Source organism: Channa argus, chromosome 14 (assembly GCF_033026475.1).
Source record: "Channa argus isolate prfri chromosome 14, Channa argus male v1.0, whole genome shotgun sequence".
Taxonomy (NCBI): Eukaryota; Metazoa; Chordata; class Actinopteri; order Anabantiformes; family Channidae; genus Channa; species Channa argus.
The window spans coordinates 3,772,419-3,795,971 of NC_090210.1; the positions used below are offsets into that span (position 1 = coordinate 3,772,419).

The 23,553-nt window shown below is 39.3% G+C and overlaps 1 protein-coding gene across 6 annotated transcripts; it reads left to right on the top strand.

Moving 5' to 3' along the window:
* Positions 1 to 3,205: 3,205 nt before the first annotated feature.
* LOC137098337 (oxysterol-binding protein-related protein 1-like) lies at positions 3,206 to 23,334 on the top strand. Of its 6 annotated transcripts, none has more exons than XM_067474490.1 (29): positions 3,206 to 3,301; positions 3,570 to 3,719; positions 3,804 to 3,889; positions 3,976 to 4,050; positions 4,257 to 4,368; positions 4,456 to 4,541; positions 4,868 to 5,012; positions 5,184 to 5,251; positions 5,923 to 5,967; positions 6,933 to 7,006; positions 7,145 to 7,208; positions 7,328 to 7,429; positions 7,539 to 7,667; positions 7,760 to 7,838; positions 8,986 to 9,092; positions 13,531 to 13,699; positions 15,325 to 15,517; positions 17,286 to 17,361; positions 19,314 to 19,448; positions 19,723 to 19,820; positions 19,927 to 20,109; positions 20,215 to 20,322; positions 20,591 to 20,680; positions 20,833 to 20,959; positions 21,045 to 21,161; positions 21,319 to 21,442; positions 21,535 to 21,625; positions 21,751 to 21,771; positions 22,115 to 23,334. In XM_067474490.1, the coding sequence occupies exons 2-29, from the start codon at positions 3,596 to 3,598 to the stop codon at positions 22,215 to 22,217; spliced, it is 2,931 nt and encodes a 976-aa protein (XP_067330591.1). In that variant the 5' UTR covers positions 3,206 to 3,301; positions 3,570 to 3,595; the 3' UTR covers positions 22,218 to 23,334. The 6 variants fall into 6 exon arrangements, with proteins under 6 accessions (XP_067330591.1, XP_067330590.1, XP_067330593.1 ...); XM_067474489.1 differs by having other exon boundaries at positions 3,207 to 3,301; positions 3,567 to 3,719; XM_067474488.1 differs by lacking the exon at positions 3,206 to 3,301 and having other exon boundaries at positions 3,418 to 3,719.
* The last annotated feature ends 219 nt before the right edge of the window (positions 23,335 to 23,553 follow it).

Sequence of the window (23,553 nt, forward strand, 5' to 3'; positions counted from 1 at the left end):
ATGTAAATATGCATTAAAATGGTTTCAAATGAGGTCTTTGCTTCAACTTGCTTGCCAAAAGTAAAGCGACAAATAACAAGAGTTAATCTGCATGGTCACATTTATTCTGTATAAAGCCAGTAGTGAAGCAATTATCTTATGATAACATTCCTCATATGAATGTTAATGCTTTAATGTCCTAACACTTATCAGAACTAATGACAATAGCATTGTTGAAATAGACTTTAAAACTCATGATATGCATTTGAGAACATTTCAAATGAACAATACATGTGTCTGGTGATGAGTCAATTGTAAACTTTGAGATGTGACATTTTGGGCAATTCCATATATTAAAAAAAAGAAAAGAAAAGAGAAGCTATCACTTGCACCATTTGTTTCCTGAAACATCCTGAAATACATCTTGCATGAATAATGTACAAAGTACAGTCCATCACACACAGTACAGTGTTATAAAGACCCTCTACATCAACTACACGCACATGCTGAATGTATAAGGTAACACAATTGTCTAGTGTGTATCAGAAATGCTGAAACAGCCTGGTTTCTTTTATATGCTGTCATTTTTTAACACGCATAAAATTCAGTTGTGATCCAGGCTAGAATAGACTTTTACCAGCGTGTTTTGAATAACAGGTAAGGATGCCACGTGTTGGATTCAAAAAGAGAACATGACAATGAATCTGTGCTTATTAAGTGAATTATCCAGTGAGCTCATGCTGCATCATGGAATACAGTGGACTCATGGGGCTTTATTATGCGCTATTATCTTCATAATAGTTATTTTAAAAGACTACAGTTGGGGAAAAAATGAACAATGTGTTAATAGAACAACTTTTAAGACCTGTTTCATTTGGAGCCCATCGCTTTGATAAGCAGTCAAATATAACCCTCCTCTTTAGACAGCTCAATGTGAAGGGAATACATGCTGTACTTTTTTCCCCCCACTACCTTTCCCTCGCTCGCTGTCTCACTCTGTCTGGATGTCTCTGAAATGTCCCTGCTGGGGATTCTATCTCTTGGTTCCTTTTGAAGCGGTGGCCTCTCTTTGCCTCCATTATCTTGTAATTTGTGAGGGATTACGCTCTGGAGCACACACAGTCCACCCCGTTGCTTAAGAACTGTGACAGCTTACAATAATTGGCATAGTAATTAGCAGGAAATAGCCCAGTGTGCTTCTTTCCCTCACCAGACCTGATTTGATGAATATGGTTTGATTAATGTTGGCAGTGGTGTTTCCATATCTTCTGAACCGATGAAATTAACCACGTCACTAATTTTACAAAAAGGGGATTGATTGATGTATAGTGACAAGCAAGCAGTGGAGGTGATTGTTTTGCGAAGGATGAGGAGAAAACTTGCATGCAATCAAGACACTGAAAGGGTTTTATTCACGCGTTGGACCAGTGTAGGGAACCATAATTACAAGAAGATCAATATACAAACATCCCTGGAGTGTAAAGCAAATTATGATCAGCTCAACCATAATGACTTAAAAAGACCACCTTTAATCCCTGATTCATTTCGCAATTGATGGAAGCAGTGAGTCAGGAAAAAGAAAAAGCAAGGCACAAATTGCAGCAAGATATGACTGAAAATTAAAAGGAAGCTGTGAAGTGGCTTCTTCCCCCAGCATGCGATGGTGCAGTCTTCTGTGTAATAAACAGGTGAATAAGCTAAAGAGCTAAAAATAAAAGTCCATTTTGTCCCTAATAGTCAACAGCATCATTGCTCTAACAGTCATAACCTTATAAAAAGAAAAATAATGGTGTTGACAGTGAAGGTACTTAAAATTATTAATAAGCAAATATACAGTTTTAGCGGTAATAAGTGGCATTGTTCACTACATTCTGAAAACAGTGTGCGCACTTAACCTTTATGGAAACACATTTGATTGCAAAGTTGCATTCCTATTATCAGTCAGTGCAGTTTATCTTTGTTTGACACAATTGTCCAAACCGTTCAGCATCTGCAATTTAGGCAGCAGTTTTGGCCTAATTAGAGTTCTGTTGGTTATCTCATGTTGATTTGAAAGCTCAAATAGCAAAGTACCGATTTGCAGATTTAGTTCACAGCTGGCAGATGCAGCTGTGACTATACAAACTCAAGTTACCCGTCTTTGTGGCATTGTTTGTGCAGGCAAATTAGTGATTTCAGCATTGAAATTCTATTGCATTATGGGTTTACAATACTGTGACCTGTTATTGAGGGTCCTGGTCTACACATCCTCTGAAAAAAGTCTTTTCTTACAAGTGACTCATCTTTGAAGTCTTCCCTGACATGCACTTTCATTACAGCATTGCCTCCCAGCAACCTCCCTGCCAGATATGCACGTGCCTCAGGGGACCTAACTGCTTGAAATAAGTAAGGCCTTTAAAGCCACACACAGTGAATTAACCTTCAATGCCTCAAAAATGTCTGCAGCTACAATTTTCTTGTTAGGATAATAAAGTCCAAAATGTCTGAGATGAATGACCTTTAAAAGAGAAGTATGGTACAATTAGGGGTAAAGGATTCAGATGTGGTTATGATAAAAGATGCTACACAAATATAATTATTGTGTCTTTGTCAGAAGCTTGAAAATAAAATATAGCTCTTACCTACAGCATGCAGACATCCCACGTTGCAGTGAATGCTTCCCTCTAGTGAACAAAAGAAGAATTAGGTTGTATCTTTTTACTATAACTATGCTTCAAAAATCATCTCAATATTGAGAGCTGCTGTCCAAGTCTCCTGTGATCAAGACACATTGACGTTCTGAGATATTTGCCTCCAAGTCTTTTTAGGCAAGTCTCACCCCTTTAACAAAGCACAGAATTTTAGTTATGTCTATATGCTTAGTACGTTTTAGAGCATTCCTGTCTTTTGTAATTTTACAACAATGACTACTATCTGAAGCGGTGGGCAGTGTGGTGTAGCAGAGGACAGTTGAGCTGAGACAGTTGGAGGGAGCACTGGCTGAGGAATGGATTGATTTTGAGTCTCATGCTAACTTCAGTTGCATAAAGTAGCTTTGGGAAAGTCAGGACCAATACAATATGATGGAGACAAATATGGAATATGTGATGTTATTACATCCAGTAAAAGCCGAGAGCCTTTTACTGGATGATTACTGAAGTGATTGAAACGTCTGATCTTGCAGCTCCGTGCCTGCACCGCTTAGCCGCTGCCCGGTCACGTGACGGTTGCCACTGACTGTCAGCTGATGGAAATGATCAGGTTTCACGTGTGAAAGTGCGAGTGGTTTCACAGCTGTAAACTAGAGTCCGTGAAAGTGTGGTCAGCTAACATTTTCCTGCCCGTAAGTCTGAAAGTGTTTGTCTCATTTTAATGTTAGTTAAAAGTGATTATTGGTATGATACATTTACCCAACACTTGCGACCGTCGCGTAGTTTGTTTTGCATATTAAACTCAAAGTCCCATGATCCTTAGCGCTAACCTAAAAGAAAACAAACAGAAATGACCGCTTCAACAAGCAGCTTGACATTTAAACTTGGTAAAGACGGTGAGAAAAGGTGCCAACATGTGTCCCTGTCTAATAGCTTCTTTTATCAAATATTTTTAAGCAGAGAAAATGAGTCCTAGGAAGTTGTAAATGGAAACAAACACATTTGAGGGCCAGCTTCTCCTCTATGCTAAAGAGGGCAGCTGTTCTCATCTTCAGAGGCTCCTTCAGACGAGATTTGACCAAAGCAGCTCCTTTAACATTAACTGCAGATGTAAGTAGACATTTTTAAGTGTCTCCCAAGCAGCATGACTGTAAGTAGATGGGAGGCTGTTCATTTTCCTGTCTGTCACTGTAGCTAAGTCTAAAGACAGCTCAGGGTGGACAGCCCTCCACCTGGCCTGTTCCTTTGGACACAGCGATGTTGTGGAGGAGTTACTGAAGGTGAGAGATGCAGATGATGGGACTTTACTCTGTGCTCCCCTCCAGGTTTGCAGGGGGTGCAATAACTATGTGCAATGCATTTACAGGAAGGTGCTGATGTGAATTTGCAGAATGACATGGGTGACACACCTCTACACAATGCAGCCTGCGCTGGTAGAAAGGTAAAGGAGGAAAAATAGACCTGCCTTCATGCCAACTCATCTATAATAAGAGACAAGAGTTCCTGTCTGTACTGTAACATACTTTATTTTCAGCTGGAGCTACTGTCACAGACTCCACAAAGTATCTGTTTCCTCCCTTCAGAAGTATTTGACTGATGCCAAGCTTTGTATTTTTTGTTTTATCTTCTTTACTGTGGACCCTGAAGGAGATCGTTCTGTTGCTGCTGCGGTATGATGCCTCTGCCAAAATAATCAATGGAACAGCTCAAATCCCTAAAGATCTCACCGAGGATGATGAAATCATTACAATGCTGGAGGGTATGAAATGATGGGAATATTTGCTGATGGCTTCTCATTGCTGTAGATCATCTGCCCTTGTTTTGAAATGGTATTGGGTTTGTGCAGCTGCAGAGAGAAGGGAGAAGAGGCGGAGGGAGGAGAAGCTTCTGGAAGCAGCCAGAGAGGGGTACATTTCAACTCTGTGTGAATTGGTTAGTGGATATCTGTACAAGGCATGTTGTCAGCGGTTAAAGTTAAAGAATTCACACTTATAACCTCAAATCTATTGGCACATGTTGCATTTCTGTCAAATGTCAGTTACACGATGCCTTTTAATCAGCACCATTCAACAGGATTAGATTAGTTATAGTTTTCAGTTGAAACCTAGTAGACATTTTTCATAAGTAAAAGGAAACCTGCTGTATTCAGTTTTGTTTTGTTTTTCAAAGCCAGTGCACAGTTTGAAGAAAAATATAAATAAAACAGGTGTGTAAAGGTGTTGCTCTCTTCAGCTTTTAAGTTGTTTTCTGTTCTTCAGCTCAGTGGAAAGGAAGCTCCTGATGTTCACTGCAAGGATTCAGTGGGAAATACACCCTTACACTGTGCAAGCTACAGGGGGCAGAAGCAGTGCATTATAAAACTGCTCAACTCTGGTGCCAGCTACATTATCAAAAACAACAATGGTATATCACTTTGTTGTCCCATGGAAACTATTCTGACTAGTATGATGGTTTTCACAGTTTATTTGCAAAGCTCCTTGGCACTCTTTAAATATATATATATATATTAATATACAATATTCTGCTAGGCAGTGTACAAAGGTGCATAATAACTTTACACCGATTGTGTTGCAGGCCAGACGGCAATGGATCTGGTCCGTACTGAGGAGCTAAAACAGATTCTAGCAGTCTATCAAGTCAAGGTGAGTATAGATAACTAGGTTACAACCCACAAGGATTATTTCTTTATTGCACTGATTACGTCAGTGATCTGTTTGCCTCTGGTCTACCACCACCTCTGGGGCAAAAATAAATCTAATGAACAGTTAGACCGTGAAATTTACTGAGCTCATTCATGTTTCCCCGAGGATTAAATGCCAATTAATGCTAAATAATAAGATAATTTTTAGTACTAAAAGTCAGCATGTGGTGTGTTCAGCATCTCAGCTTGGGTGTTTACATTTCTTCTTTAACTAAAACATTGGAATTTGCTGCCCTCAACACGGTGTACACATAGGTACCACAACCTTCTCTCTGCAGTTTGCTCTTTCATTTATCTCTGCACGTGTTCACCTTAGGTCTATAGACTGCAGTCAGCGGTCCTAGCTCTCATTTGGATGTCTGATAACTCTGGCACAGCTTCATTACAGAGCGCTGCCTCATAACACTGGAAAATTAAAAAACAAAAAGGCAAAGGATTGTTGAGGCAGAGCTTTTTAGGAAATGAAAACTTTACTGCTGACATCTGAAACTAAGCAGGTTTTGCTGTGAAATAAAATTTGTTGTGGGCTCACTAAACAACTCATCAGCACCGTCAGTCAGGAACTGTTGACTGCGACTGAGAATGATTTCTTTTTTCTCTCCCCACATAAAGGATGTCAACAGCGAGGTGCAGAAGATTGAGGGCACTCTTTGGAAGGTACCCAGATGTTGAAGTCTATTTCATGTGATATATCTTTTTTTTCTAATATTTTCAGCAGATGGTGACTTGTTTTCACATCAACACACACTCTTACTTTATAGTCCCTTCAGATCGGTGTTTTGAATTCTCTGAGAATTGATTAGTTAATTTTGAATATGGTAACATTTTGAAAATTGTAAATTAAAAAATACACAGATCAGCCATAACCTTAAAACCACTGGCAGGCGAGGTGAATACCAGTGATTACCTTGTGACAATAGCACCTGACAGTGGGTGAGATATTACACAGCAAAGAGAGTTGATGTGTTGGAAGCAGAAAATATGGGCAAGTGTAAGGATTTGAGCAACTATGACGAGGGCCAAATTGTAATGGCCAGAAGATTAGTTCAGCACAACAACAAAACTGCAGCTTTTCTGGGTCTGCGGTGGTCAGGATGTACCAAGATCAATCCAGGAAAGCAAAACCACTAAACCAGCAACAGGGTCATGGGTAGGCAAGGCTCATATAAGCACACGGGGAGCAACAGCTGGCTTGTGTAGTCCGATCCAGTAGAAGAGCTACTGCGGATTAGACGCTGAATTGATGGTTCCAAAAGAAATGTATCAGGACACAGTTTGCTAATGTGGCAGTGTAGTAACAGACTAGGACGCCCATGTGAGCACCAGAAGTGAACCATGGAGTAATGGAAGAAGGTGGACTGGTCCGAATAAATCATGATTTCTTTTACATCACGTGGATGTGTGTCACTTACCTGGGCAAGAGATGGCAGAAGGATGCACAATACGGAGAAGGCGAGCCGACAGAGGCAGCGCGGTGCTTTGGGCGATGTTCTGCTATAGCAGCGGAAGGGGACGTACTCGATTTTAGGCGTGTGGTTATGTTTTGGCTAATCACTGTATGATACATTAAAATTTATTTTAGTTACTGTCTATCTATTGTTGACTTCACTTGTCTGTGACAGAGCTCACGTTTTCTTGGATGGCGGTCCCACTGGGTGGTAATTGAGAATGGGACACTCTCCTGGTACCCCAAACAGTGAGTGAACTCTATCTGAAATCAGTTTCTGAAACTATAATCATAGTACAGTGTCAGCCATGTGACTGAACTTTCTTTCCTATTACTGCAGCTTTTCGTGTGTGTTTGGTGTCTGATGTTTCGTCTTTCTTCACCTAGAGCTGATGCAGTAGCTGGTGTCAAAAAACAGGGGTGCAAGTCTCTAACAAATGCCTACTGCATGGTGAGACACTATAAACAATTAAACCTCACATTTGGAGAAGTCCTTTAGATGTTTCATGTCACACTCAGCTTGTACCATGACATCTACTGCAGAACGAGATTTTGTGTTTGTCGTTGCAGGTGAAACCGTGGGATCATTGCTTCTTCATGCTCAGGTGCTTTGATGCTACTGTACACTCTTTTAAGGTCCCCTCAAAGACAGATTCAGTGGCAACAAGAAAAGTGAGATTTGTCTTTTGTGCTGTTGCAATACCCCCACCTTCATTTTTCTAAGGGGATTTTCTGCAGGAGTTGACAAATGTGTAAATACAGCTGGTTTTTGTCCTCATAGAAATGGTTGGATGCTGTTGAGGCACATTCATCCTATAGGAATTGCCAGAGTATCCAAGGACAGATTTTTAGTGATGAAGATGGTGGTGGTGATGATGTAGCACAGGCAAATCTGACACAAGCCCTTCAGGTAAAACTAGTTGTTGTTTGGTGTGTTTGTTGTAGTTTTGTTTGCTTCTACAATGTCCCACTTTAAGTTCCTCTTGACCTGTACTGCTGCAGGCAGCTGGTGCTTGCCAGCAGAAATTGGAGGGTGAAGTTTCAATATTTCAATCCATGGTGAAAAATGAGAAGTTTTTTGGTAAGTGTGCTTGAGTTTGTTACATAACAATACCAAAAAAATATATCCCTTTTTTTTTTTTTTTTAATGATTAAACAATTAGCAAGTTAATCCATAGAACAATTGCCATTAAAAAATTCGATCATGGTGCAGGATGGGGAACCTCATGTAATATTGTGCCATTTTAAAATTCGAATGATTTCCAGTGCAGCTTTTTACATAGACTTATGACCAGACAGAAGTATTTATTCAGTTGGGCCAAATAGCTTAAGAATTCATAGCATTCATATTAAGAGAAAATAATATGCATTAAATTGAAATGAAAACTTGGGGAAAAAAGTACAGAACACTAAGAGAAACCTCTACATGCAATGACCGCTTCAGGTTCTCTTTATTCTTCTAAGCAGATAAAGGACCTGCTTGTGAATCTGCTTGTGAATTTTTACCTTCACTAACTTACACAAGAGTTGTTTCAAGTTGGGGAATTGACTGAACTGTTCCAACATTTATATTTTCATTCTCCTGAACCAAAGATTCTCCTTTGTAGTATTTTTTTGCATCGTCCCACTTATTATCGTCATTCACCTGTTGAATGACATAACATTCTTTTCAAGAATATCTTCCTTTTTAACAATTTGGATTCTGACAGTGCCACGAAAAGACAAACAGCCCCAAAGTATGATGAACACCTCTTGATGTCACTGCAGAGCTCTTTGCCTCTGTCCATCTTGAAATATTGATTGTGCGACAGCTTGGTAAGAAACAATGCTTTTACACCATAAAAGGGTGGTGGTAACAAATACCACATGCATTAACTCAGCCCATTCTAATTGTTCAGTACTTTTTTCTGTCATTCCAATTTAATCTGCATAACTTTTTTTTTTAAATTGATTTGAATCTTATGCTCCATTTTTAAGATAATATCAATGTTTGCTGGTAATGTTATGTACACCAAATATGTCAAAGGAAAACAATTGTGTTGAATAATAATTTTTCCCAAAGTAAGTTGGTTATCACATAAAAAATGGTTGATAATTAGCTCTGTTACACTTCACTGTTAATTAAAACCTTTCTGCTCTAGTGATTGATCTAATATCTGATGATGATAATTATAATCACCGATTATGCAATTATTTACTATTTTCACATATTTAACTTTTTTTCAAAGCATTGGCTGCTCCTCTTCTGTTGAAAGCCAGAGAGACCAGTGAGCTTTCCAGTGAGACTTGTGCTGCCCTCCATTTGTGCCTCGAACTGATGTCAAAGCAAGAAGAGGTCAGGAAACATTCTTCATCACAGTTAAGCCTGCGTCCACATGTTATTGTTGGCAAATAACAAACACATTTTTATATTTTCCACCATCGCGCCTTTCCTCACACATATTTAAGTTTACGGTGAAAGTCTTCACCCTGTGAAGCTAGATGTACATCATATGTCGAGCTTCACAAGGTGAAGATTTAATTTGGTTTTTTTAATGGCTGCAGCTCACTGAGTCTGTATGAAGTTTATGGATTCCCATACCCATGCGCTGTGCTCCTGCTGGTTGAATAAATTATGTTCACTGATTACAAAATGCACACGCTCCCCCCACTCTTACGTTAGCTCCTTCATACCAATCAGATCTGAATTTCATGTGTACGTGTGTGTCCTTGTCCACCTGTCCTAGTGGCTGTACTGTGCCCTTGGGGAGGAATGCAAGCGTGGGGTAATCAGTGGCACGTTTAGAGGAAGGACACAGACAAGATCCGCTTTTATGCTTAGCTCTGCATTCAGCTTCCAGATCAGGGTACATGCACACAGACCTTGTTGGAGTTGTAGTCACACACTCCCGCTCTAGGGGAAAGAGCTGTGCATTGAGCAAGGGAACTCAAGCGTGTGCATATTAAAAGGCTCAGCTGGAGATACATGCTTTCACCTTCACAGAGGGAAAATATACTCTCACACGCACACTTTCAAATGCAAGAGCATCCGAGAACAATAGAAAAAGGGGACAGGGACGACTGTTTCATTTAGCATCTGCACAGGTACAAACCTAATTGTTTTTGTATTACGTTCATGCTTTGTGCTTTCTTTCTTTTTCTATCTCTCTTTTTTTAATCCTCAGCTACACAATTGTCTGTTTGCAGTGTGCTGGGCCCAGAGTGCTTAGTTTAAGGTGTTTGAAGTTTGGCATAGGTTGGATTTATTCTGGTGTTTTTGTCATTATGTCATTCAACTGAATATTGGAAGTGTTGTCATGAGTGAAAGCTGTTCATCCGTATTCACAGATCATTACTATGGATTTAATAATCTAATTTCAGAGCGTGAAATTGAGCGTGTTTGAAGTGGTGCTAAATGTTACATAGCTCATTGCATCTTTGTAATGAGATCATCATATAATGCAATGAATGCTTTTAAAGTGAGAACATGAAGAAAGCAAAGATTGAAGTGCATGTGGGAGTTATTTGGTGCCACTTGAAGTTTGGTTTTCAATATATAATTGTGGGTTTTACCACTTTAACACAGTGGTTGTTTACGGTAGTAACTAAAATACTCAGGGATTTATTTATTTTTTTGAGTCATTATGCATTTATTTCAAATTGGCACTTTGGCAAAGTACCAAACTAAAATGAGTCATTGCTGAATACATTATGCGGTTTTACAAGACTTTGTGCAAAACTAATAAAAATGCGGGAATTAAACGGATCTTCATATGGAGACACACCTAAGGACTTTTGTGTCTTCTTTTGTTTGGTTTTGTATAAAAATGGTGAAAACGACCAAATCAAATACAATGAAACTCTGCTGTGAGAGTCAACTGATATACAGTAATGGTGTCTAATTGCAGCATGTTTACACAAGGGTGTGTGTGTGTATTGCCACATGACACGATCTTAGTAAGAATTAGCAACAGCTGTGGGCCTTGTCATATGGAACTATGCGCTATTTTTATCACATGGAGGCTGAAGACATTAATTGGAGTCTGAAAAATACTGAATGTGTCACAAGGATGACCACTGAATTCATTTCTGACAACCAGATTGTATAATAAGAGGAAAAAGCATTAACAATTAACATCCACTAGTCTCCCACTGAGCTGTTTCTGCTTCTACGTTTACTAACCGGATTATATTTCCTACAGCTGAGAGTGACTACATTAGCCGGTATTAACTATAATCCACATTCCCATTGTCCTGGTACAGATACCCGTGTTTGTTTTCTACAGTACATAACAAAGTAGTCACGTGCTGGTGCTGCTGTAATTGTGCTTTGGTGTCTGGGCAGATAAGTAATAGAGAAGCATAATTCATAGCTCCCGAGGTTTGGCAGCAATTACAGTATTGCCCTTCAGCAGAGTAGATGTGGTCTGACCCATTTCAGCTGCCACTGCAATATTGAAGTATGCAAGTGAGAGTGCCACATTAATACAAGACTGGTTGGTAGCACACTTCCTCACCTGTCAAGAAAACCGAGAATTACAGCATAAAGCCACTTAGTGGTGGTACGTAGATAAGCAGAAGTGTCAGCTTGTACTGTTCTAAAGGTAGCATAGATTTTTTTTTGTTTGTTTGTTTAATGATATTCATAATTTCTTCAGCAGGCTGGAAGGATGCACATTGCTCCTCAATCCGTTAGGGATTAACAAGCACTTAAGTGACTTTTATTTACAAGTATAATTCTTTTTCAATTGCTCAGGTGCCCTTCACCTTCCATTAATGTAAAGTTTGATGAACAACTCCACGTGTTAAAGAATGTTGTAAAGAGCTTCATAAACCTTTCCCCTGAGATTTGATTCTCCCTCAGCAGAGGAAGCACGTTTTACAATAAAGTAAAAGATCTTTCCTTTGGGGCGTTGGCCAAGGAGAAGCATCTCTCCCAGGCTTCAGCTACAGCTACAGCACACAGCCTCAGCAGGGCTTAAAATAGCTCTGTTTGTGCTCAGGCAAGAGGATGCAGTGAGAGCTGGCTGGGATAGTTACACAACAAAGTGTTCTGTTCCTGGATGGGCCTGAGACGGGCAGTGTTCACACTGGCTCCTACACAGTCAGCTCATTTACTTTGCACCAAACATTTAGAAATGGCTTCAGATGAAGTGTGTTTCTCGATCTAAATCTGAACGTCCCTAAACAGTCTGAACATCCACGCTGCATATCTATTTTCATACACAATATGACCAAACTGGATTGAACATAACAGCACAGCAACTGTGATGACAGCACAAGTGAAAGTGTGAAGTTTGTCCTCGCCTGTAGGTGGCAGGCAGCTGTTGAACCTCGTGTGAAAGAAGCTGCAAGCCTTGTATCTGCAATGTATCTGCTGTGGCTAACTCACCTAGGTTAAACCACAGCAGATGGCCTTTTTTTACCAGGGTTACCAGGGTTGCAAGGGTTCAAAAAAAGCAAAGCTACAAGGGTCATAAGGGGCAGGGATCTCAGTAACGGATGTTTCATGCAGTTAGGTTCAAAACATCATGAAATGTCAGCAGTATTGTTCGAAAATACCAAAGCCATCCCCCTATACCGGCACCCCTGTGCCGAAATGATGTGATAGGTGCAAAGTTCATGAATGTGAGTTTAGATAAACGTATTGTAGCTTTGGATAGTATGGGTTGTATTGCTCTGACAGAATCAGAACCTAAATGTTCTGCATTATAGTAATACTCATCTTTTTGAAGCTCAGTGAAAGGAAGAAAATGAGGTCTGCATAATGTATTTCCATAATACTATAATGCACTTTTACAGTACAGTGGTGTTAGGGTGGTCCACTTGTTATCCCTTCATTTGAATCAAAACACTATAATTATTAGGTAGATCAGCATCCTTGTTTACTGATCTGAAAATACTAATCAGCATTTAATTGGTATATCACACATCATGAAAATGTCACCCTTGCAATTCAGAGTAATCATTTTTTTGGCATTGTTAATTACTTAAATGTCCAGTGTGACTGCTGAATCATTGTCCCCACATTGAGATATGTGGCTATACATAACCAAAGGGAAATGGGTGAGTCACAGATAACACTTGATTATAACTGTAAATTGTAGCCGACCATTTGCGCGTCTGCACACATTTGACGGCTGAGGCCGAACTTTTTATCCTTAATAGAAGACATGGGCCTCGCTTTGAATTCTCAGATTTAGAGTTGGATTCACAAGCTCCTGTTTCTCTGAATCCACTGGCTTCCTCAAGGTGACTCCCTTGTTTTTTTTTTTTTTTCTGTGTGGTAGAAGCTATGCTATTTCATGACCAGTGCACTTTTTTACTTTGTAAAGCTTTTTGTCAGAATGTAATTTTTAAACTGGTTATATACATTTTATTTATCAAGAAAACATGTTACTGTCTTTATCTTATTTATTGTGTGTGTGTGCGCGTGCATTTTAGTTTTTGGTCTTCAGTTTAAAATTGATCTGGTCTGTCCCACAGTAGCCTAGCTCAGGTTGCTCTGAAAGGACATGCACGGACACTGGGGTGTTTGGTTCCAGCCGATGGAAACTAGATCTATGTGCAGGGTTAAAATAATGACCTTCTGACCTGCAAAGGCACAAATTTTGTGGAAGCTAAAGATCCACATCTGTACTTTTTTTTTTATATTGCACTAACCATCAGTCACATGTTTGCCAGCAACACAATACGTACGTACTAGGCACACATGGATCAGAAATGTTCATGAAATATTTGACAGCTGGTGTGTTCCCATGTGTTTTATTTGTCTGCTGGACATGTGCTTGCAGGTGTGGAGCCTGAAGTTAGAGCAGGAGTTAGAGAAGAACAAAGCTCTGACAGAGGCTCTGCAGACATTAGCAACTGAGCACCACGAACTCAAGCAGTCCCTGACTAAGAGCAGGAGGTTGTCAACTCTCAGTACCCTCACTGAAGATGACTTCTATGATGCCCTGTCAGGTCAGCAGCACCTCTGTTGACAGTTTTATATATATATATGTTCACTTCTCCAATTGCAGAGATTTCCTAAAAGATACGGAGTGAGTGGACTTTTGGACTTATAGTAGAGCAGTGGAGTTTTTTGTGTTGTGCACAAGATAAACATTGGCACTGTTGGTTTCACTGTTCCACTAATTGGTGAGAGGAAAGCAAAAAGAAGAATTGCAATGCAGCAACAAAGGAATAAGCAAAATGCAAGGCAAAGCAAAAAAAGAGGCCAAGATCACAAACATGGGTGCAAACAATGCACAATATTACTTTTTTTTAAATAATCAGCCTCGTTTTATGATAAGTAACTGTGCTCAGAAATTTCATAACTAGTGATAAACACCTTTTGGATGTTTTGTTTCAAACTAGTTTTCAGCTCTACCTTGACATAAACTGTAACAAGTATGATTAACAAAATACGCACACACACACCAATACTGTGTTTGTGTGTGCGTGTATTTGTTAATTCACTTTAACTCAAGGGTAATAAAATCATGCTTAGACTGAGGCAATTTCAAATGATTAAATAAAGAAGAATTAAAAAATTGGTTACTTTAATGCAATATTTGTGTCAGCAATGTGTCCGTATTAAAATGGATGCACACATTATGATTTCGTATATACTGTACATGTACCCAAAGCCTCTGAGATGTCACTGAGATTATATAGAGTAAAATTTCTTCTACAATATGTTTGTGAGCTGTGGAGAAATCTTTCTCTGAAATTATTTCACTATTCATTGATGGTCATATGGTGTCTACAAGCTAGAGGCACCATGCTCATCATATGTGTCACAGCTTTGTTTGTATCAAGTATAATTATTAAGCAGTTTTTATATCTGGTTCTACCGGGTTCAGCCATGGTTTATTCTGTCTAGAAGTCTAGTACGGTACAGTGGTGCTTGTAATTCACGACCCCTTTCAAATGTTCTGCAATTTATGTATAAATATGATCTAAAACATAATTTTTGTCCCGAAGTAGATAAATGGAATTAATAAAATCAATTAAAATAAACAAAAACCTTACCCACACAAATACTTAAGGTTAGATTATTGTCCACATTTGATACGGGAATAAGTGTTATGTTTGTATGTAGAGAGTTAGTTCAATTGGGTTCGTTTTAGTTTTAGTGATTAAATTATTTTTTTTTTAAGGTCATTTCTTCAGGAAAAAGTGAAACATTTAAAGTGCTCCCAAAATTTTACACTTGCCACTAAAAAGTTCTCCATGATTGTGACTCATTGTGAACGAATTGCAAGCTATTCTACTTCCTTTTGTGGTGTGTTACGGTACCTGTAATGTCACTGATAGTGCCGGCTAGAGGAAGTAGAATTCAGGAAGCACAAAGCAAACGATGTTGAAAAGAAGCCTCTCATTGGAGCACAATCCTCAGGTGGGGATTGGCAGCCAGCAGGGAGGGGGAGGTCGGAGAAGAACTCAAACGCAGATGCTTATTTGCTGACCGTATACTGTCGAGCCTGCAGCGATCTGAGCCAACCGCTTGAACCTCTGTGTGTGTGTGTGTGTGTGTGCGTGTGTATGTGTGTGTCAGCTGGAGAGAGTTTGGCATGACCTGGCATCTGCCCCCTGCCCCACAGAGTCTGAGTCGGAGTTCTCTGTGAGCGGCTTCCTGTCTGTGGCCAGTCACTCCTGTGAAGAGGACGAGGGGAGAGACACTCCCCTTCTCAGCAGCCTCTGCCACCCCAGCGTACTCGGCGAGCCTACCGGAATGTCAGGGGAGGGTAACCATGGCAACCAGTCAGCCCAATACAATGATGTCCAGAAGCCCAGGTGGGACACACTCCAGTTATGATGTCATGCTTGTTTACTGACCTAAATGATGGAAACGAGACAGGTGGAAATACAAAGACATCCATACTGACTGATCTCCAGACAACCTGTGCACTGCCACACACAGGGCTTTGTTTAAGATGAATTATTGCCGATGGCAGCGGCATTTAGTAAAATATAACTTAAATACTTAAATGATGTAGCTTAAATACAAGTTGTACATGTGACTATCTCAATGAATGGCAGCCTTGGTGTAATAAGATCGCACCTTTCCACCGTGTCCTGTTTTTGTAGCGAGGTGTGTTTGTTTGAGCACCCAATCCACAGAGAATAGCCTGTTTTTGTTTTTTCCTGCAGATCCAACTCTCCAAGCAAACAGCCAAGCTAGTAGTGCTTAGTTTTTGCTGCTTTGCTTGTTGAAGATTGGACAATCTCTTTCATTTCCACGGATGCTGATTCTGGCGTGGCCCCCTTGTCCTTAATCCAACAAGTGATCCATGAATTATTTAGCATATGCTGGCTCATATTAGCAGTTGGAGAAAAGGGGACTGGCTGGCTTTGTGTTGATATGTGCTGTGCCCTAAAAATTTATGAGGCATCTGTTTGTTTGGAATGAGCACTGTCATTCAAAGAAACTGTACTGTAAGTCCCGTCTCCGGTTGCCTGTACATGGACTCATACACGTGTCTCTCGCATTTACTGTACCTTGTTCTATATTAAGGGTCTACAATACAAACGTCCAGATCACTTAAATTTGAGTTAAAATCAAAAGAGCACCAGATTACAGGAGAGTACATGTATTATTTTCATGCATGTTATAATACTGAAAAAGCTCTACTTTAGATGGTGGTGCGAGAAATGCATCCTTCAAAGTGTTGTTTTAGCCTTTTGTATGATGACGACCTACAGGCTCAGGGATTTTTAGCCTTCAGAATGAATTCCTCTATGCCCAGATACATTTTTGGAGCAGAAGTTTGTGAAATGCTAACTAGGCCAGAAGTACAGTATAGTATGCCATGCATCACTGCTCTGCTTATTCTACAGATGGAGCAAACCCCCACTCACTGGCTCCCTGTTTATTTAGCTGAAGTAGGCTTTTATTTGTGTCGCTGTTTGAGCACTGCTTTTCAAACAAGGGCACCATCTGCCTCCAGCCAGAATACCTGTAAAACACTACAAGCTAGAGCTGTCTATGAGACTTACAAAGAAATACAATGCAGACAAGTTACAAGTTTAGTCAAGCAGCAATGACTCAAGACTTAGAAGGTGTAGAAGTTAAAATATGTAAAGTGTATGCAAAGCTATTTATTTTGGTTTTGACAGAAACTTGATATGCTAATGAAAACCTGTAAGGATTTCATCCTGCCTTGAGACCAACACACATACAGTTGCACATCCCTTCATGGTTTTTACATGAGACTTGACGAGCTGAAAGCTCAGTAGCTCACATGTGTCAAATGACTGCGTTTCCAAATGCTGGGTCAAGCGATGTTGTCCGCTCTTCAGCTTTTAAATTGCATAGGAACTCCGTAGATAAAATAGCAATTTACCCAGCACTGTGTGCTTGATGTCAAAATAGAAAAGTAAATAATTCTGAGTGATGAAGAGATTACATCACATGTTCTAAAGGCATCTGTTTACCTGCTATATATTGCACTCAAAATAAACTATTTATTTATTGAGCTGAAAATGTATTGTATTTACAGACATAATGACACATTATATAGACATGGATGATCGTTCTCACTGTGTTTCTGTCTTTCCACAGAACTTCTCTACCAGCTCCCATGTTCTCCAGGAACGATGTCAGCATCTGGAGTATCCTGAAAAAGTGCATTGGCATGGTGAGCCAAGACTGTCTTCTTTAAATGGATTAACCTTGAATTTGCTGTCTGGGATGAATAAATGCTGATGTGAGGTTTTGTTCTAAAGCAGGCCTGTTGAGTAAGGACAAAACTAAGTAATTGTGATGAATCAGTTTTGCACTTCCTCATTATCTTTACTATTAAGAGTGCTGTCAGTAGTATCAGTGTCCTCGAGTCTTAAGGGATCTTCGTCCTCACTCCAGCCCCTGCCTGGATTTAATTAAATGTTATAAGGTTTATAATTCATGTGTATGCAATTCTGTTGTTAGAAAGCTAAATATGAACTTGGTGTATAGATATGCTTAAGGTGTGTGTATCTGTATCTGCATATCATGCATAAGCACATCAGCAAATGGTTGGCTTCTTTTTTTTTCTATAGACTTTTACTGCAGCATCCTTTAGTTGGTACTTCCTTCACTTCTCTTCTTTAAGAGGGGAAATGCATGTTCAGTTGGGCAAAGGCCTGGCTATTTCTGAAACCTACTTTTTCCCTCTGATGGAGTCCTCTGTTGACTTGGCAGTGTGTTTTGGATTATTGTCTTCCTGCTGGATAAAGCACCTCCCAGTCAGTCTTCATGCATTTCTTTGTAAAGTTGCAGACAAAAGATTTTTTAAAACCATAAAATGTTTTTCTACTCTTAACATTATAAGTAATATCAATAGATGTGGCAACACATGACACTACCACTATGTTTTACCATCATCTTTCTGCAAACTTTTTTTTTTTCAAATCGGTAATTACAATACCCTCCCCATTCCTCTGTGAATATGTTTGTGTTTGTGATGTCACTGAAGGATTTTGGGGGGTTTTCTTTATACTTCATACAATACTTCAGCTGTTGTTTTCCTTGACCTACCTGTTCTAAGTTCCTTTTCATATCAGGTTAATCTTGAGTGATAAAAAAGACATTCAAGGTCATTTAACAAATTCCTGAAACCATCATACTAAACAAAAACAAGCCATTGATAAACTGTGTCACAAGCTCCAATATTATGAAGACAGTCAAAAAGAATTGAAGGGGAATTGTGTCAAATGGTGCACAATGGTCCAGCAGGAAACAATAGTGTGTGTGAAGGGGTGAATGAGAAGCGACATTGTAAAGCTTTGGATAAAAGCACTAAAAAGCTGTTTGGTACTATGCATTGAGCAGAAACCAAATTGAAATGGCACAAAAAGGTCATTGCTTTCAAGATGGCTTCCGAGGAATTTGGATTTCCGATAGTTGTTGTCATTAGAGTTAAAGTAAAGCTGAAAGGTGGTCAAATTTAATTTTACAGTAATGTCACAAATGTGTTTTCCATAGTTTGAAGTTCAAACTAACCAAAAACCAAAGAGACAGTTAAATTTGGTGTTTCCCACTAACACGGACTATGCATGGTGTCCACAATATTAACAATATTAAAAGCCAGTGCATTTAAAGGAGATGACATCAATTAGTTCTATAAAACTAGAAAAATATTAACATTTGATGGCTTAAGTGGTCTGTATATCATCAGATTTAAAATGGCATAATGGACAGTTCTCTAGTCTTCAGGTTGATTTATCCTTTGGGACAACATTTGAACGGTCATTCAAAAAAAAAAAAAAAACTTGTCCACATCATCTTGTGATACATTTGAAATTTGAAGTATAATTTTGGTCACATTGTCCATAATCAACATACAGACTGAACAACCAACTGTATGAGCCAACCAGGGTTTCCTCTGTTTTTGTTCGCGTTGTGTATTGTAAGGTTAGTTAGATTAAGAAGTGTACGTATAATTGTACGGATGATGTCATTAATCGGATCACATAACTATAGAAGGTTTGTTTCTTACCTTGTTCGGTGGAATTGACTTGTGAAATGACTCTTGGTAAACGTGTACTGTAAACTGCTTGTACATCAGTCTGGGGCCTCAGTGTCTTGTGTCTTCTCCAACTCTCCTTTCAGGAGTTATCAAAGATTGCCATGCCTGTGATATTTAATGAGCCTCTGAGCTTCCTCCAGCGGTTGACAGAGTACATGGAGCACACCTACCTCATCCACCAGGCCAATACCACAACAGACTCTGTTGAGCGGATGAAGGTATCACCATGCCCTTGTTTACTTTCTTCAGTTAAAATACTGATTTCATCATTTATCTCCGTATGTCTTTTACTATTTAAAAAGTAAAATCGGAGTTTCTTTGTAGCCTTACTTTAAAATAAATTATTGTACAATTACTTTAATAAGTCAATCATTGTCTTTTCTAGTAACAGTGGCTTATTGTGCAACGTAGTAGTTAAGAGATTTAATTTACTGTCATCAAATACTAAATTGGTTGCTTGTAATTTGCTTATCATAAGTTAACGTTTTGCAGTGCGTTGCAGCATTCGCTGTGTCAGCTGTAGCATCTCAGTGGGAAAGGACTGGAAAACCTTTTAACCCTCTGCTTGGGGAAACCTATGAGCTCATCAGGTAAGATAGTTGATTGCTGTCCACCTGAAAGCATTTTGTGCTTGAGAATTACCTTTTTTTAAATGTCTTTTACTCCAGTAAAAATAATGTCTCTGTTTTCCATTAGAGATGATTTGGGCTTTAGGTGGGTGTCAGAGCAAGTAAGCCATCACCCTCCAGTCAGTGCATTTCATGCTGAGGGCCTCAAGGATGATTTTGTCTTCCATGGCTCTATCTATCCCAAACTTAAGTTTTGGGGAAAGAGCATAGAAGCAGAGCCCAGGGGGCTCATTACACTGGAGCTCCCAAAGTGAGTCCACATAGATCATCTTTGTAAGTCGGATCTGAATCCTTTTGAGGCAGCATAATTATACTTTACTTTTGTCTTTACCTTTTTGTTACCTTGTCTCTGCAGGTATAATGAAGCCTACACCTGGACGAACCCAACCTGTTGTGTCCACAATATCATTGTGGGTCAGCTTTGGATTGAGCAGTATGGCAGCGTGGAAGTGATCAATCATAAGTAAAAGAACATTCATCTCCTCTTGGTGTTCTTTGTGTATGGTGTCTGCACACATGCAGACCAGAGTGCATTAAATGTTTTTTGGACTGTGCAGTGGTGTATTGATCTACTTTGAGACTTGGCTTATAGATCATGGGGAGAGGAAGAGGAATTCTTGGCTATTAGACTAGAAGAGCATGGGGGAGGATAATGGTGGCATGAATGTTTAAAAAGCCTCAGCTCACAGAATAACAGAGAACAGGTAAATGGTGTTGTCCTTCTGTGACAGGACGGGAGAGAAATGCATGTTGACGTTCAAACCCTGTGGCCTCTTTGGAAAAGAGCTCCATAAGGTCGAAGGATACATCCTAGATAAAAGGTACCGTCTTCTTTAATTACCAATACAAATACTCTTTTGTCATATTAGGTCAAATTAGGTTTCTTATTTAGCACATAGTATTGTCAGTAATGTCCTCAGATTATTTATTATTAAAACATTCGTCTTATAATGTGTCCTTTGTGTGTTTGCAGCAAAAAGAAGCTCTGTGCAATATACGGCAAATGGACTGAATGCCTGTACACAGTGGACCCTGCTACCTTTGATGCCCACAAAAAGTCTGACAAAAAGAATTCAGATGAGAAAAAGGGCAGCAAACAGGTATTAGATGTTATTGCTTTCAAAGTTACCCATGTTCTGTCGGAATTTCTTTAAGTAAAACTTGTGTTTATTCCTGTGGCCTCAGAGCACTGTGGATGAGGAGCCAGAAGAGACGCCTCCACATGATGCTGAGACAGTCCAGGTCATTCCAGGCAGCGAACTCATCTGGAAGATAACTCCTCAGCCAGACAACTCATCCAAGGTATAAGAGGACGGGAGGTCGATGTTGAACATGGACAGTTTGTCAAACAAAATATTAAAAGAAAAGGGGCGACATAGCAGCCAGTGTCCAGTATTTAGTTGCCTCTCATCCTTGCTCTGTCAATCACAGTTGCAATTTCTGTATTTCTCTGTGGCAGTTCTATGCCTTCTCTGCATTCGCTATGCAGCTAAATGAGCTGGATAAAAGCATGGAGGGAGTCGTTCCTCCCACCGACAGTCGCCTCAGACCCGACATTCGCGCCATGGAAAATGGAGACATAGGTACAATATGGGACTTGAGTGTATGATTTGAGTCGCCATTATAACACAGCAGTCAAATTCCATGTTCAAATATTTCCATCTATGCATTATAGATCTGGCAAGTGCAGAGAAGCAGAGACTTGAGGAAAAACAGAGGATTGCTCGGAAAAACCGAACCAAATCAACAGAGGAATGGAAAACCAGGTTAGACAATATCACATGGGATCTAATGTTGTTGGCCAGTTGCTGTCTTTGGATCCGCTGTTACTAAACACCTCCCTATTGTCTTATGTTATCCACTCTACCTTCCACCTTTACTAACAATGCAGGAATTCTACACTTGGCCCAAGGTTTGGTTCATAGCTTTGCTTTTCTTGCTTGTTGTTACCTCTAGTGTGAATTACTGCTTTACACCACCCTCCTGAGGACAAAATGCAGAACTGCAACTGTGTATTTACACTTGAAAGCATGTGTCACAACACTGAATTTCTCAAGATGCTAGTGTTTGAAACTCAACCTTTAGTTTAAAGAAAGATGGACTAATGACCTTTTTCTTATACAATGGGCCCTTAACATGACCACCTGCTTTTTTTGTGTGCTTCACGTTGTGTGCTTTTTCTGTAATTGCTATTTTTTATTCACCCCCCCCACTTGTATTCATATTTATTGCTCTCATTGTTAAAATCTGTACAGGTGGTTTCAACCAGGGCCCAACCCTCACAACAAAGCTCAGGACTGGCTCTACTTAAAAGGCTACTGGGACAGGAACTACAGTCAGCTGCCTGACATCTACTAACAAGTAGAAACACATACAGAGGCAGCACACACATATCTTCTGTTATCACCTTTAGACCTTATCTGGTGTATTTGGGTTTGCTTTAGGGCTTCTAGCATTAACAACCATCATACAGAACAACAGCTAGTGGAGTTCAGTTGGAGAGAATATACTTAGAAGATGTATGTTTTAATAGGCAGCAAGACACAAATGAACCTAGGGGAATATAGACAATATACATCTACGTGAACAAAGCACAAAAACTCTTATTGGCATATTTAAATATGAGATAGGCACGTACAGGAAAAACTACAATGTATTTTAAAAATATTCAATGTTAGTGTGTGTATTTTTTTGTAGTTTGTCTGGTTATGAAAACATTTTATTTATCAGGTTTGGGGCAGGGACAAAACCGTCACAATGGAAAGCATGGTGCATCTTGAGCACACTGTTAGATGTTTATTTGACTGACACCAATTCTACTTGTGCATGCATACTTTAATGCAGTGCAAAGCATTAAAATAAGACAGTTTTGGTGCATCTATATTAGTTTTCAAGTGATCGTACAATGGGTGGTGTACAAACACTAATTAGTGTTTAACTGGATGTCTTATAAATTTGCCTGTTTAGTTGTTTGCAACAGCTGCTGCACTGAATTGGAGCCATTTCCCTGCAGAAATGATGGCAGGTAAAATGTTACAATATCCGTCAATGACTGATGACTTGAACGACAACACGTCTAATACTACTTGGTGTGATATCTTAAACACTGGTTACTGTAAAAACTTAAGTCCTAAATGATGTACTGTATAAATGTGTATAGAGAATGCATCGCACATACATCTACCTGATTCTATTTACTCAGAAGCAGTTTTTTCTAACTAAAGCGCATGTGTGTGTAAGAGTCTCCCCATAGTAATTATAAAAGGTATATTCCTAGTGCTATGTACATTGATCTAATTCAAATCAATTTAAATCCTGCACGTGTATCACTAGAACTATGCAAACTTTACCTCTCTCACAAACAGGCACTGAATATTCAATCTAATGTTGTGGACAGATGCCATAAGATTGTTTATTTAATCGCTCTTTGGGTATCAAATTTCAGTTGTTGCTAAATAAAAGCTGACTGTTGAAACAAATCCATATACATACATTTTATTTCCTGTACATTTAAAGAAACTTGCCTGTATGTAATGTACCATAACGGTCTCAACCAAAACTCTATGCTGTCCTACATTTGTGATTTACTAAGTTTTACAGGTGTTTTCATAATTCATTAACAGAACCAGGTGCATTGCACTTGCATTGACAGTAACTTGACAGCATATAAAACATTTACATTTTTCAATAAAAG

Bases quoted from the DNA above. Each gene is read 5' to 3' on its own strand.
- LOC137098337 (XM_067474490.1), top strand. From the start codon at position 3,596: ATGGAAACAAACACATTTGAGGGCCAGCTTCTCCTCTATGCTAAAGAG. The intron at 13,700-15,324 runs GTCAGCAGCACC...CCTGCCCCACAG, and splicing joins CTTCTATGATGCCCTGTCAG to AGTCTGAGTCGGAGTTCTCT. The intron at 21,626-21,750 runs GTTAGACAATAT...CTAACAATGCAG, and splicing joins ACAGAGGAATGGAAAACCAG to GAATTCTACACTTGGCCCAA.